The sequence below is a fragment of the Abramis brama genome, assembly GCF_963993115.1.
Source record: "Abramis brama genome assembly, chromosome: 3".
Classification (NCBI taxonomy): Eukaryota; Metazoa; Chordata; class Actinopteri; order Cypriniformes; family Leuciscidae; genus Abramis; species Abramis brama.
This window is the reverse complement of record NC_139965.1, coordinates 30,949,021-30,964,267: the sequence shown is the minus strand read 5'-3', so window position 1 is coordinate 30,964,267 and position 15,247 is coordinate 30,949,021. Positions and strand designations below refer to the sequence as shown.

The 15,247-nt window shown below is 38.1% G+C and overlaps 1 protein-coding gene across 2 annotated transcripts; it reads right to left on the bottom strand.

The window, feature by feature from the left end:
* Window positions 1–256: 256 nt before the first annotated feature.
* Window positions 257–14,215, bottom strand: syt13 (synaptotagmin XIII). Of its 2 annotated transcripts, none has more exons than XM_084107916.1 (6): window positions 13,310–14,215; window positions 10,569–10,770; window positions 9,561–9,698; window positions 7,854–8,170; window positions 2,677–2,800; window positions 257–2,096 (listed from the first exon to the last, which is right to left on the bottom strand). In XM_084107916.1, the coding sequence occupies exons 1-6, from the start codon at window positions 13,481–13,483 to the stop codon at window positions 1,792–1,794; spliced, it is 1,260 nt and encodes a 419-aa protein (XP_083964042.1). In that variant the 5' UTR covers window positions 13,484–14,215; the 3' UTR covers window positions 257–1,791. The 2 variants fall into 2 exon arrangements, with proteins under 2 accessions (XP_083964042.1, XP_083964041.1); XM_084107915.1 differs by having other exon boundaries at window positions 2,677–2,803; window positions 13,310–14,200.
* Window positions 14,216–15,247: the final 1,032 nt, after the last annotated feature.

The window sequence follows — 15,247 nt, the reverse complement described above, 5'->3', positions numbered from 1 at the left end:
TATGCTCTTATCAAGTACACTCTCTATTTTGTTTTCCATTTTCTCTCTCTCTCTCTCTCTCTCTCTCTCTCTCTCTCTCTCTCTCTCTCATACATTCATCAGTGTGTGTTCATTTGGTGTGGTTTGTGGGAGGTGCTGTTGGCCTGGATATCTGTCACTTCCTTGCTTGCTCTTGCTTATCTATGTGTCATCTATCATGTCTGACCATGCCTAAAATAGATCCATCAAATCTCTGAAGCAAACACATGAGAAATAGCACATTTTGAGAAGAGTTTTTATTTCACTCCAACATAAGGTTATTTGTTTCAAGCATATCTGTGGGTTAAAAAATAGAAATACATTTTTGTCTGTATGAAATCAAGAGTGTTACGCAGCAAGTCATACAGATGGATCAGATTTCAGTGATTAACAGTGATCCCTCTTTTGTAAATGATGTAAATCCGATAACGATTGCACCAAAAAGATGACGGACGGGCAATTTGAGATGTACAACAAACATATACAGCTGAGTGATTTGATTTGCCATGTGGTTGAATGACTACTGTGTTGGTTTTAGCACAAAATATGCATTCCTTCCAAGAAGCTTAAAATGTGATGCATGCAATTTGTTTTAGTGGCATTTGGATGCATTGGTTAGTGAAGCAGTTGTGGTTAGTATTTGTGTTTAAGAGGCCTAAAAATTTCTGTTATTAACGTCAGTTGTTAGGCATGTAATCTGTAGAATGTGCACTCCTGGTAAAACACAAATACATTTCTGGAATAAAACAGGGCAATAGAAGATATTTTGAAGAATATGGGTAACCAAACAGTTGATGGGCCTGATTAACTTCCATAGTATTTTTTTTCTCGATACTATGGAAGTCAGTGGGGCCCATCAACTGTTTGGTTACCCATATTCTTCAAAATATCTTCTTTTGTGTTTTTGTGAAAGAAATTTATACAGGTTTGGAACAACATGAGGGTGAGTAAATGATGACAGAATTTTCATTTTTGGGTGAACTATCCCTTTAATGAGACAAAATGTCAACATTTTACAACATCAGGATCTGTAGCCCGATAAGTGAAATAATAGTATAGATTTCCTGCTATTTATATATATTTAAATAAAAAAAAAAATAATAATAATAATATAGGCCTATATATATATATATATATATATATATATATATATATATATATATATATAATTAGAAGACAGTGATACATTTACATTTATTTCTGTATGCGTGCATCTTGAGAAGAGCAAAGCTGCCGTATTGAGACCCTGTATATTTATTTAATTAGTGCGTTACTACTGTAAATATACTAGCCACAATCTACAGTTAGTGAGCATGGCTCCATCATTCCAGCTGTGACAGTGGGACGAAGAGGATCCATAATAACAGGAAAACAAAAATGTTTGATATTAATCTTAAAAATGAAATATGTTTGAATGTTTTGGTGTCTCTCTAAGTGTTCCAACCACATTAGACTAATTTCAGGATGGCTCCAACTCGGACCAGTTTAAAACAGCATTGAGTATTTTAAACACACATTAATAACAACACCAAAGTTAAATGCAGCACTGCTTACATTAAAATACTCTAAACTACTGTGTAACAAGTAGTTTAGCCTTTACCTGCAGAGAAGTTAGTTTCATATTACGAAATGATAACAGCTGGGTTCATTCATTAAATCTACTTAAATATTTAGTATATTGGAGAACTACATATTTTTGCACAGGAATAGAGTACTATTGTAAAAACCCAAGGACATTGCGTATAGGTGGTGGTTTGGAGAATATTAACATTCTTAGGTGTATAGAGGATGCCACATTGCAATTTGCTTGCGTGGATTATCTAGCATCTGATTCCAGTGCTGTAGGCCGGTGCCGGAGGTGTGGAGCCCCAGCATGCAGCGGCCCAGGGGGTGCAGGGTCCCGGGACTGGCCAGGTTCAGTACCTCCAAATCCACGCTGGATTTAGCCAGTAGCTCACTGGGTAGCTCCAACATCATCATCTCGTTCCAGACCGGATTCATCTTGTGCTTCACTCTCCGCGTCTGCTTCTTCTTCAGCTTGGCATTTTGATGTTTCAAGGTCAACTTTACTGATAGATCTATCAGAGAACATACAGGTACAGTACTCTCTTTATTACACCTAAAATATTGACATTAATATTGTACTGTATGGATTTATTTAGGACAAGCGGTTTGGAAAATTGATGGATATATTTAATGTGTGTACATGCACACTACCGGTCAAACGTTTGGAATAAGAAAGAATGTTTTTGCATTTATTTTTTATCAAACATTCAGTAAAATCAGTTATATTGTGAAACATTATTACAATTTAAAAGAACTGCTATATGGATATATTTTATCCATATAATTTATCCATATAATATAATCCATGTAATTTCCTGTGATGGCAAAGTTTTCAGCAGCCTTAAGTGGAAGTTCTATTAATTTGTAATAATGTTTCACAATATTACTGATTTTACTGTATTTTTGATTAAATAAATGCAGCCTTGGTGACTTTCAAAAACATTCAAAATTATTAATCCAAATATTGACCAGTAGTTTATTATTGAACTGCTGAATCTCTTTTTCACATCCATCTTAATAGTTGATTTGGAATAAATTTTATTTTTCACATTGATTTGAGTGTCGTTATGATGGTATGTTTGTGGTAAATACCTATGTTGTCTTTCAGTTTGTCTGACTGAAGTCCTCTAGCCTTCATTACTACCACCCCAAGTCTATTGGCTGCTGGCAGATAACTGAGCGACAATAGTAGCTCTCCAGCTGATGATGTCACTTCCTGCTGAAAAAGAAAACTTTGGGTTGAAAGTCTTGAAATGCTTCTTGGGTAAAAGTTTTTGAATAAAATAATTAACGTTAAAATACATTTTTGTGTCAGGCAATTTTACTTTTTAACTCTGTGTTCACATAAAAAGAGATTTTAGAATTTGCACAATCATAATTTCTTCTTGCAGGGTTAATGAACTTGACTTTTGATTGCATAAAGAATCATTTCATGCAAATGTTTTAGTAATTTATGAAGCAGACTGAATGTGACCAGTTCCTCTCTCAGGGCAAAAGGTGGTCATTTTAAATTGTCAATTTGTCAGCAAAGCCCTCTGATTAAACACTCTGAATTATGGTATTTCATAACCATCATGACCTTTTTCAAATCTGCCTCTGCCTTCAGTTAGCCCCACTTAATCAGCTGCATGAGCAGAACATGACATTTTACTGAAATATAATCTGGTGCTTTTGATTCAGGTCTGACAAGATTGGATTAATCAAACCGTTGTGTTTGATATTACTCCAGTGCAGTGGCGATGAACACAGTGACAAATAATACTGATAAATATTATTCAACCGAACAACATGGAAAGCTTTAAGGTATGCAATCATTATTCATAGTCATATTAGCATCTTAGGCATCATAAACCAAAGCCCTATCCTGAATAATCAAACATGAATCATGATAAATAAGAGTACACACAATAATAAAGTGTGAACATCTTGTCGTATCTGAACAAATACATTATGTGTGTGAGTGCTCATTGCCCAGTTCAACCTGCGTCATCCTCTTCATCCCTGACACGTTACATACTGTACATGCAAACAAACACACACACACAAATACCTCTAGGCCCGCTCAGGCATTACTACCGCTCTCTCTCCCTTTCTCCCTCTCTTTCATCCTCTCTGCAGTCCAATGGTAGTTAGTAATTCCTGGCATGTCTGTGTGTGTGTATCTGTTAGAAGCAGATCTCCTCTGGGAGGTGTGATGACGCAGATAAAGATCTCCTGCTCTGGAGGTCTATGACATCAACAGATAGCACAGCAGTGGGGGTGGAATGCATGCGTGTGTTTGTTTATGTGTGTGTTTAAATCTATGAGTTGGGACCCACGAGACTGATTTTAAACAAACAAGGTATGGAGGGAGTACAGTATCCTAAAATACACTCAGATCTATTCTCCTACCACCTCTTATGCGCAGTAACCTGCACATATGTGGAAGTCCAAAAGAAATGTCTGAGCTCTTTCTAAACTGTCAATATGTGCTCCTGTAGAAATACAAACACAGTAAGCATCCCATAATAAAATCTTCATCTCACACCAAGTGTGTGACCATGACAATTGAAAAGTGTGTCAAAAGTATATTACCTCTATTGCTGTACTGTATATGTTTTAGTGTTTATATGTTTTAATATGTTTTCACTCATCAGTAACATTCCAACACAGAACTCCAGCATGATTGCCTGGCTGACTTTTTTCAACTCTCTGCCTACAAATATATGTCATACACTTGCACACAAGTTCTCAGTCAGGAATAGGATGAACACTTTTTAAAGTCCAATAAATATAAATCAGTTATAATTATGTACACTCATAGTCATTGTCCACACTAATGTGATTTAATTATTTATGTTTAAATTCCTATTTATTACATAGCCCTCTGAAATACTCTATTCTGGTTGGTCAAATGGGATTTAGCGGGTACATATTTGGGTCATTCTTGCAAAGTGTCTACTTTGCAACAGTTGAAATAAACTTTAAATACCAATAAATCATAAAATGTTTGCATATGTGTATTATGTTTGCTTTGGCAACGTCCGGATTTTACATATTTTAATCTATATTTTGATAAATAAAGTCTTATTTCCAAAATGTCCCATGCTCTTTAAACTATCATGATGACAGACTCCATTTTACAAAAGGCTGGATTTGTACTAATTTGTCTGTGGTGTTACTGCCTCTCTTGGTGGAAATAGTGGTAACACCACAGCACAGAAATAAATAGTTACAAGTGCGTATTGTGTTTAATTAAAATTAATTAAATTTATCAAAATGTCCTTAAGCTTCATTTTTACTGAATATATATTAAACATTTTAAATACATACCAATAAATGTTATTTAATATATATATACTGTACATTACAAATTCTGCCTCTCATTTGCCACTCTAATTAAAGAATGACTCACACTGATGAGGTTTATTTTGTGATAATGACCAGCTGACAAAGTTCATATTGACTGTATCATGAAGCCGAATTTCAAAGTTCTAAATGTGCAATGGCCATATTATGCTCTTTTACAAAGTCTTGAATTTGTTTTTGGGGTCTACTAGAATAGTTTTTCATGCTTGAATGTTCAAAAAACAAAAAATGCAACTCTGAATCTGAGTGGCTCCCATCCAGCGCCTGTGAGATGATGGCAGCTCTGGCTGCTAAGCCTCACAGTGCCGCTGGATAGACCGTCTCCACCTTGCATGCAATGGCCATCCTGCAGGCCAAAGCGCTCAATGGATGAGGGTAGTTCTGAGCCGGGGTTCTGCATGCCATTTTTATTCCAGGCAAGCTGAATCGTGCGGCTGACGTGCTCTCACTACAGCTCACGTTCCCGGGAGAATGGAGACTCCATCCACAGGTGGTCCAGCTGATTTGGAGGTGCTTCGGGACCGCACAGGTAGATCTATTTGCCCCCCCCCCCCGGACACGTCCCACTGCCAGTTGATCTATTCCCTGACCGAGGGTACCCTTGGAACTGATGCGTTTGCGTTTCCCCCAGTGAGCCTTCTTGCACAAACGCGGTGAAAGGTCAAGGAGGACGAATAGCAGGTGTTGTTAGTTGCACCGTACTGGCCCAACCTGACCTGGTTCCCAGAACTGATGTTCCTCGCGACAGTCCCTCCCTGGTGGATTCCCCTGAGGAAGGACCTGCTTTCTCAGGGACGGGGCACCATATGACAGAGGTCTTAAGTGACCTACCTCCAGCGGTAGTTTACACGATCATTTCAGCTAGAGCCCCCTCTACGAGGCACGCTTATGCTTTGAAGTGGAGTGGAGTCTGTTCACTAAGTGGTGTTCTTCCAGGCGGGAAGACCCCAAGAAATGCTTGATCGGCTCTGTGCTTTCCTTCCTTCAACAGGGCTTTCAGAGGAGGCTATCCTTCTCCACCTTGAAGGTGTATGTCGCCGCCATCGCAGCACATCACAATGCTGTTGATGGCAGGTCACTGGGAAAGCACGACCTGGTCATCAAGTTCCTGAGAGGCGCCAGGAGGTTAAATCATCCCAGGTAGGGGTGTGACGGTTAGTATATAACCGTGAGACCGACGGTTATAGTTGAACACCGTCATTAGCTGAACTCTATTACTCTATTACACCGTCATTAGCTGAACGTCATAAGCATGAACTCTATAACCGCCAAAACCGTGTTATTAAAATATTTTTTACAAACATTTTTTATCATAGAGAATGTTTAAATACTAATTAAAAACAATTGTTAACAGTCTGTGTTATTAATGGTCTACGTCGTTTCCAACTGTATTTGATTCTTTGCCAAGTACCCCCTGACCGACCGCCAATCATTTGAGATAGAAATAGAAGCTATGATATAGTGATGTGCCATCATTATGAGATTTATTAAACTAATGAAAAACATTTGCAATAATAAACATTAGCAATGAACATTTGAAGTCGGGAGACATGGTTTTTACCACTTAATGAAGTTTTGTTTTGTAAATCGTCAGACATGATTTTACCACTTCATTAAGTTTTGCTTTGTAGAAAATCTTTCTTTAAAGTGAATTTCGTTTTGTACAAATATAGGAGACAATATAACCGTGACATGGAGGCTCCGATGCGCCGCATTATTCACTTGCATTGTGAAGTTGAACTAGAGCGCATATCATCGTAAATTAATGAAACTCAGCGTAGGTCTATGCCTCATACATTAGCATTAAATATCTTTGCTGCATCCATTCTAGAACAGACAAGGACTTTCTTGCGGCTCGCATCAGCAGAGCATTGCATCGTCCATAGACCACAAAACACTCAGCGGATGGCGGGCGGGTGCGGCTTTGAAATCTGGTCAAAAAACGTTGGTGCGGATGATGAGTTTTGTGATGCGGTTGCGGATGAACTAATACCCCATCCGCGTATCTCTATTGATAACAACATTGAACACTACACAAATATTAATTTTATTCAAACTAAGTTGTCCTATAACAGACGAACGTCGGCGTTCCCTTCCTTTGGGTTTGGGCATGGTTCCCCAGCATTTTGGTCATGGCTGAAAAAACGGAAATTGAGTTCCGAAGCACTCTTCCCTGGGGTAGGAACAGCAGCTTCGACCGCCCCCACAGTAAACCCTGTCCCTTCCATCCCGCTTGGTATGGAGGACTATCCTTTGGGCTTACATGATGGTGTGCTGGGTAGGTTACGACTTTGTGAGAGCAGTTTGCCAAAAGGGCACGCGGCAGCTTGCCAGCATCTGCGTCTCCAACACTTGTAACACAGTTCAGTGGCCATGGCGCTTTCCATAGGGACCCCATGACGTCAGTCCGACGTAACGTCTCCGTTCCCTCCTTCAGGGGGGTTACATTAGTAACCTAGACGTTTTTCGCCGACTATATAGTAGGGAAGTATGCAATTTCAATCTGTGAAACCCCTGCTTCCGAAAAGCTCAATGTGGTCTGATTGGTCAACTGCTTCCAGCATGTTTTGGAAATGCCACGCCCTTACCATAACTGTGAGTTTCAACACGCTATTAAAGCAAAATCAGGCTTCGCCCCCTTTTTTTGCATATGCCTTGGGCAGGAAATATTTGAATGAGGAATACTGTGACGTAAATTCCTGGAAGAAAACTACAATCGAGGTGTTTCAGGGAGTTCAGAAACAGTGCTTACTGATATAGAGAATAACTCCCGTTGGAGTGGACTTTGTTCTTTGTTACTTTGCAGACCTTTTTCATGCTCAAACAGCAACATTACACATAGTTGAAAATGTAAAAAAAAAAAACATAATAGGTCCTCATTAAGATTTAACTTGTGCACATTTGTAAGCAATGTTCCTCACCTGTTTGGGTGGCTGTAAGTCAACCCAGCAGTCAGCGTCCAACATCATGCTCACATCAGCCAGCTTAAAGCGCATCGTGCCCAGAGTAGAATTATGGGAGAATCGATCACAGCAGTGAAGGGAGAGGGCCACTTCTCCATCTAGACCATCCATGTCTTCTGTGCCCTCCACAGGGAGGGCGAACACCAGCTCCTCTTCCCACTGCACATGTGCTGCGAGCTTGTGGACTGCTGTCTGCGCGTGCTTCTGCTCTTCAGAGACACTCACACACCCTGAAATATAACCCTCACATCCTGCATCCACTGATATATTCTCCGCTGCGGAAAAAAGGAGAATATGAGTCATATTATAACAAGGAACAGGATGACAAATTGAGCCACATGAAGCTGCTCCAAACCTCAGCGGCACCAAGCATATCTCTTTTTCATAACTCCTCACTTTTCATTCCTTTCTACATCTCAACCAGCATGACTGATCATCTCTCTCTTTCCTCTTTGGATGTGCAGAATAGAGGTTTTGAGTTTAAAGCAGATTTACTCTCATTACAGATAATGATGCATATCAATCATGGCTGCAACTATTGAAATGGTAATTATGTGACTAAGAGGCTTTAAGCTGCCTGAAAGAGGCTTTTATTTCTCTCAAACATCGGTTTAATCACAGAGAGTTTTGAATATCAAATCCTCCCTCTGGTCCAGCCTCAAAAGCAGACCAAAAACGCTGTACAGTGACACTAAAAACACAACACACCTGTCTGAGCCATAAGAGGATTACAATTACAACACCAAAGCCTGCTTTTTACAGATATCTGCTCATGTTCTGTGACCTTCTGGTGACCTTAAAACTGCTCCTCTTAGAGCTTCAGGTGATGTGTTTGGTAAGGCTTCTTTTTTTTTTTTTTTTTTTTTTTTTTTTTCAAAGGCAGAGTCAGTCTTCAGATTTTGGCTAGTTGTAGTTCTAAGAATATGGCATAGTGTATAATGGTCATATTCTCTGACTTTAACTAGTTTTAAAATCTTACCTGGTCGACTGACATTTGTTAAGACATCTGCTTTAAACATTAGTCCTCATGATAACTTTCATTAACTTTACATTAAGTAAATCCACTTCAAAAGCTATTGGACAGCAATGCCATAGAAATATACAGAGCGACCGCAAAAACGGAAGTTAAAAGACAATATTCTAAAGATGGCTGCACCCTTGTTTCTCTGGCGCATAAGGTCTATAGTATTTATAAAAAAAATATAATTTTTTTTATATTTTTATTTTTTATATTTTCAGCTTTCATTTTAATTGTAGTAATTTGGTTATGTGCGTTTCTTATTTTCATACATTTTTAAAAAATATATATTTATATTTAGTTTATTTTTATTTGAGTTTTAGTTTTGGTCATTTTAGTACTTCAACTTCAAAAACTTTATTTTTTAAGATAAATTTAAAGTTTAAAGTTTTTCATCTAATATGCTTATTTTATTTTATTTCAGCTTTATTTCAATTAACAATCCTTTTTAATAGTTTTAGTCAATACCAACACTAATTTGTTCTTCACGCAAAGATATAGTATGGCGACAAAAGTTATCATACAATCAAAGTTATCATAAATGATCATCACCAAAGGGATGCTACACAATATCCTGAGATTCACCTGCGATCCACAGGTGCCCCACTATCTTTCTAGAAACAGTAGAGTAGATGCATGTTTGTTACCTTCTACAATGCTGATGTGTAGCTCTCCACTCTCTTTGTGTAGACTAATGGAGAAGTGCAGTTTAGGATATAGGATAGAGCTACTTGTCGTCATGGCACCGGTTTGCTCAGATGTGCAGGGCGTTTCATCTGTGGAAGCTGATGTAAAGGAAATAAATGGGAGTGTAGATTCAGTTCTGAGTAAATAAAGACTATTTTAGGAGAAGGGTTCTTACTAAAATCCAGTACAACATGATGGACCATAGTTAGTTCTGATCCTCCTGGGAATTTCTCTTTTTGTATGCATTATTGGTGGGGATTTTTCAGTGACTCTTTCTGTAGGTTACATTTGTAAGTAATTATTTGAAAGTGACAGCTTTTCTAAAGAGAGTCATGGAATCATTTACTCATCTGATTCAATTAATATCATCGATTCGTTTATGATTCATTTGTTAGAAGCTTGAAGACATGTAGTTTCTGGAACTGTTTTTCATTGGTAGATCAAAAATAGACAATGTAAATGGGAATAGTGTGACCAAAAATGTAAAAATCCATAAAAGCAATAAACTCGGCACATGCAGCACGACATTCAGAACAACAGCAAACATGTTGTTAAATTCTTTGAGATAGATAGCACTCACTTCTCTTTATCTCTTTCTTTCTCTGCATCATAGTGGGTGGATAAAATTAAGTCTTTCTCATAAAGGAGGGCCTTGATCATGAATTATAATGTTGTATGTAACCTTTACTTATCGTGATAGATGCTGCACTATGAGTCAGACCAATGTGTGCGTATGAAAGTATAACGATAGCCTCCGGGCAAAATCTGTACAGATTTTAACAGCATCAAAAATGTTAATGGCCGAAATTTCAGTTAGGGGTGAAATTCATTAAGGGGTGAAATGACTAATAGTTCACAATTCAAAATTTTCAAGTGGACTGGAATGCACAGAGAAACCAGGCAGTCACACACACACACACACACACACAAAGCCTCCACCAGTGATATTTTAGCTGTCATATGCTTACCTTGCCACGGGAGGGAGAAGACCTCACGTTCTGTTGCCTGGTTACAGGTGTCGAGCTCGGCAGCAGACATGTCGTTGGCAGCTCCATGTTCTTTGTAGTTTATCACCTCTTGAGAAGTCACAGAAGGTTTGGGCCGGTAGATTTTAGGGAACTTCAAAGATGCTTGAGGCTGGATGGGTTCGGTGCACTTCTGCACACTGAACTAAAACATGTACATGAAGAAGAGAGAGAAAATAAAAATGATGAGCTACAGGGAAATAATATGATTGGCCGAAATTTCTTAAAATTATAATGGGATATTCGGAAAATATTGATCATGCCAAGTAATAACATTCCAGTAATACTTGATCTTAACCAAAAAGTATATTCAATAAAACTAGACTGACCCAATAAAAAAAAAAAAAAAAAAAAATCCCAGAGGAACTGAAGATAACAAAAAATAAATTCCAATCATTCTACCATACTTAAACCTTACATTATACAGTACTCTGCTTTGATTTTAACCACCATCCAATGTCATAGATATGAGACAGGGGCATTTCACTAAAGGGCTTAGAGTATGAAAAAACATGCATGAATGAAAACTCAACACCAGAATACTCCATTTCCCCCAGGTGGACAGTTAACATGCTGAAATAGTGCACAGAGAAAGGAGCGAGAGAGGATATTCTTATCTTCCCCTGCCCCCTCATCATTAATAATAAATACTGGTGCAATGAGACTGTGCTCGCCTATTTTACAATTCGATATGAAACTGACCTTAATACTAAATATATACTGATACATGCACACACAGTCATATGATCCTTAGATACTTAAATTCTGTCTTCATTGTGGTGGTCTTTTAGACAAAATCAGAAAACGAGTTAAGGATCAGTTTTTGCTCATGCATTTGCCACTGATGCTCTTGTCTGCCCCAGCTTACATTTTAATTGGGTATATCTTTAAAAGAGGTTCAAAGACTTAAGATGGAAATCTACAGTATCCAGTCATAAAAATTGAATTTACTGTGTAATGCGGAATGTCACGGAATCAAATAGCGAAAGGGATTTGTGCCACTGTTCTAATGGTTTGATGTGGGTGTAACGTTGTCTGTGGCTGTTGCGCACAACGCAGGAGATTCAAAGAAACAAACAATGTTACAGAAGACTGAACCTCAGAAATTATTTGTTGCCACCTATTCTTGTTTTAAAATGGACTTACCAGCAGTTTGTTTCCATAGTTACTGATTAGTTTCACCTGCATTTCATTTAGCTCCCTTTGTTTGCCCTGTGTATATATAGCCCATAGTTCCCTTGGTTCTTTGTCTAGTATTGTCTTGTATTGTTTATGTACGAGCTGTCCTGTTTTACCTGGATTGTGTCATTTATTTGGAAGAAAAGACTGCAGCAAATCCCTTCTTCTGTTCATCATTCTCTTGAATGTGACTGTGTGGCCCTTTTATGATATTTTGTTATTTGACATTTATTTAATTCACACATACATATTCTGGCCTGTATATGAAGATTTGTATTTTTTTTTTTTTTTTTTTTTTTGGAACTTAACAATGTGATGATTCATGAATTTTGTATTTTGTTTTGACAACATCGTGATGACCAAATGTCCCCAAAAGGATAGTAAAATTTGAAATTATGCACATTAACACCTTCATTTTATGAACACCTTCAATATATAATATTTCAGTAAGGGAGATAGGAAATATCATTAGCTCAAAATAAATCCAATTCAAGTCCATGGAAAGCCCCCGGCATGACAGAGGAATGATCATTTGTGTATGTGCAGCTATGTGAGTCGTGACTCTAGACTGTTTCAGGGAAAGCTTAGCAGATACCGAACAACACCAGTGTGTGAGTATGTGTGTGCACAAGCATCTCTGTCTGTGTTTTTGTGTATGAATGACAGTACACATCATTTCTAAACTAATTACCTCTTATAAAAGCACTCTGGAGAAGATTCTAATAATAACATGCTTGTCCCTCACCAGTCCTAAACCTGCCTGCTACTGGATGAATTTAATGTTCTTTGACACAATCAGAGATTTAAGAATACTGATGGCTGATTTTCATCCTTCTCTTTTAATTTGCAGCTCTGCTTATGTTAATATTTCTTCCTCGAAGAGATAGAAATTATATTCTATTTTTTATGACCACATAAGATGCAGATTCAGAAGAAAATGGGCTGTAAAAAGAGACAGTTTGGCTCTGGTTTCTCTCTTTCTCTTTGTATCTTAAAGAAACATCTTTTGCTCCTCATTAGGAAAGTATCAAGCATTCCTCAGAATGAACTTTATTTACAATACATATATATCATGAAAACTGTAATTAAAACACCATCCACAAATCATCTCACCCCAGTTTTTCTGATCCTACCATGCACCAGTAAATAAGGTGTCATGTAGACAGATACAGTGGCCATTACATTTGATTTACTATGTAATATATAGTATATTTGCATCATAATGTTTCCTGTGGATCATTCAGAGATCAGAGTTCTTTTGATACATGCAAATAAATCCTTTTTAGTAGCCTACAGTAGGCTATCACTGTTTCTGCCTCAGAGAGCTAACCTGTGTTATGTAAGCACCACTTCCATCCTTCCATCCAGGTGAGTCAGAACATTTCATCTCTCATCTCTGTTAGTGTTTTTTTTTTTGTTCTTTTAATAATCTCTTTCTTTTGTATGTATTTAAATGTCAAATCTGATAGCTGGTCCATGGCTGTGTGTGAGTGAGTCAGTCTTACCTGTGTCAGAGTATGCAGGATACTGGGTTTGGCTTTCTCTGGATCAGTCTCGTCCCCTTTCTCAAGTTTTCCCTTCTTACAGCTCTTACAAAGCAGGGAGAGACCACACAGTGTCAACACTCCAGACACGGTACCCAGCGTAGCCCCCAACAGCGCTGTCGCAGACACGATCATTCCCACCAATAAACAGACACCCAAACACACCGAAGGAAGTGCAGAGGAGAGAAGAGGAGAAAACAGGAGGAACAATCCACTCTTCAGTGATGTGCCTCCATGGTGAGAGAGGAGGAGAGAGGAGGAGAGTGGAGAGATACTAGAGACATAGGGTGGCACATGTGTGATGCACTGTCTGAAACCAACTCAGCCAGGCAGACGGAGCAAAAGGGAGAGAGAGGAGGAAAGAGAGGCAGACATAGACAGAAGGGATGTAATCAAAGGGGAGGGGCTTAGATGTCTGGCAACCCCTCCTCAATAAGAAGAAGTCTGTCACTGCAGCCCACCCCCTTCATCACCAAAGTGGCTGCACGTCAGCCTTTACGTCAGAGCTGCATGAACTCACCTTCACACACTGGGTGTGCTGTAGCAGAGCTTCATATTCACACACAATATAGAAAGATTCTTAAAATAATGATGAATGAAACGTGGGAGTGTTGTTATGTATAAGACAGGCTATTTTATTTATGCATTTGGCAGGCGCCTTAATCCAAATCAACCTGTACCTATTGCATTTTATCAGTTTATGCATTCCCTGGGAATCAAGCCCATGACTTTGGCGTTAACTTATTAAATTTTCATATTTGATATCTAGGCCTGTATACATTTTTGTGATGCTGCTTGGTACCACCACAGGAGCTGCATGCGCACTAGTTTTGGGAATACACTTTACTCTCTTGTGTGCAAATATGTGTGCATTATGTTGAAAAAAATTTAATATAACATTCATATTGAAACATTGGTTTGTTCTACACTTTTACACATTTTGTGACTTATAATAACAGAAAAAAAGCCTCTTCTCTGATGCTTTCACTACAAATACTTTGGACAGATGCCTAGGCTATAGGTATTTGTCATTGTGAAACATCAATGAAAAAAGAAAGAAAGATGAGGAGAAAGACATTCTCTGTACAGACTAGGACTGTGTTAGGCCTATGCCTACAAATAATTTAAAGCATGACATACTGATTGAACATTAATATAATTTCACGAGGCAAGGTCTTACTTACGACTGCTTTTGGGAATATTTGTAAGACTTCTCCACTCATGCCTAAAGATGGAGCCGTCTGTAATCGAAATGCATGAAGCTGCAATGTTTGATCGCTTTGACCTTGAGAACGCCAGAGAGAAAATGGATCTGTGACGCCATCTTGAGGTGATGTAAAAGGTAAACGCCTCATTGCAGCCTAATAACGCAAATGCCTACCTGAATAAATGGTAACATAAAACAACCCTTGCTATTAAAGGACATATATCTTATTCTACCGCTTGATGTATTAGTAAGTTTAAAAAGCAGTTCCTTTAAAAAAGACGAGAACTTAATGGTTTCGTTAACGCTTGTCGAATGTGCATTCCGCCGGAATACGCAGACGCCGGATCACCTTATTAACCCTAGGATACGTATGTCATCTCTTTATAGGAGGCATGAGAAATATTTTTTCTTTTTTAGTTATCATTATCAGAGTTGAGTCTGTTTGGAGTTAAAGTATGTGGGTCACATGACTTTTTTCAAATGTTCTGTGCTTGTTTTGTAAGTTTGACCTAAAGCCAACACATCCACCCATGGTACAGGACATTCTGACTTTGTAGAAAGTAGTAGGCATGTATTAATCTTACTTTTATTAAGCCAAAAAAAAAAAAAAAAAGGTAAAAAATAGGCCTACTTAAGATGTTGAAAAAGAACTGTCATATTTTGCTCATGCTGTTATTTCCCGCATTTTTAAA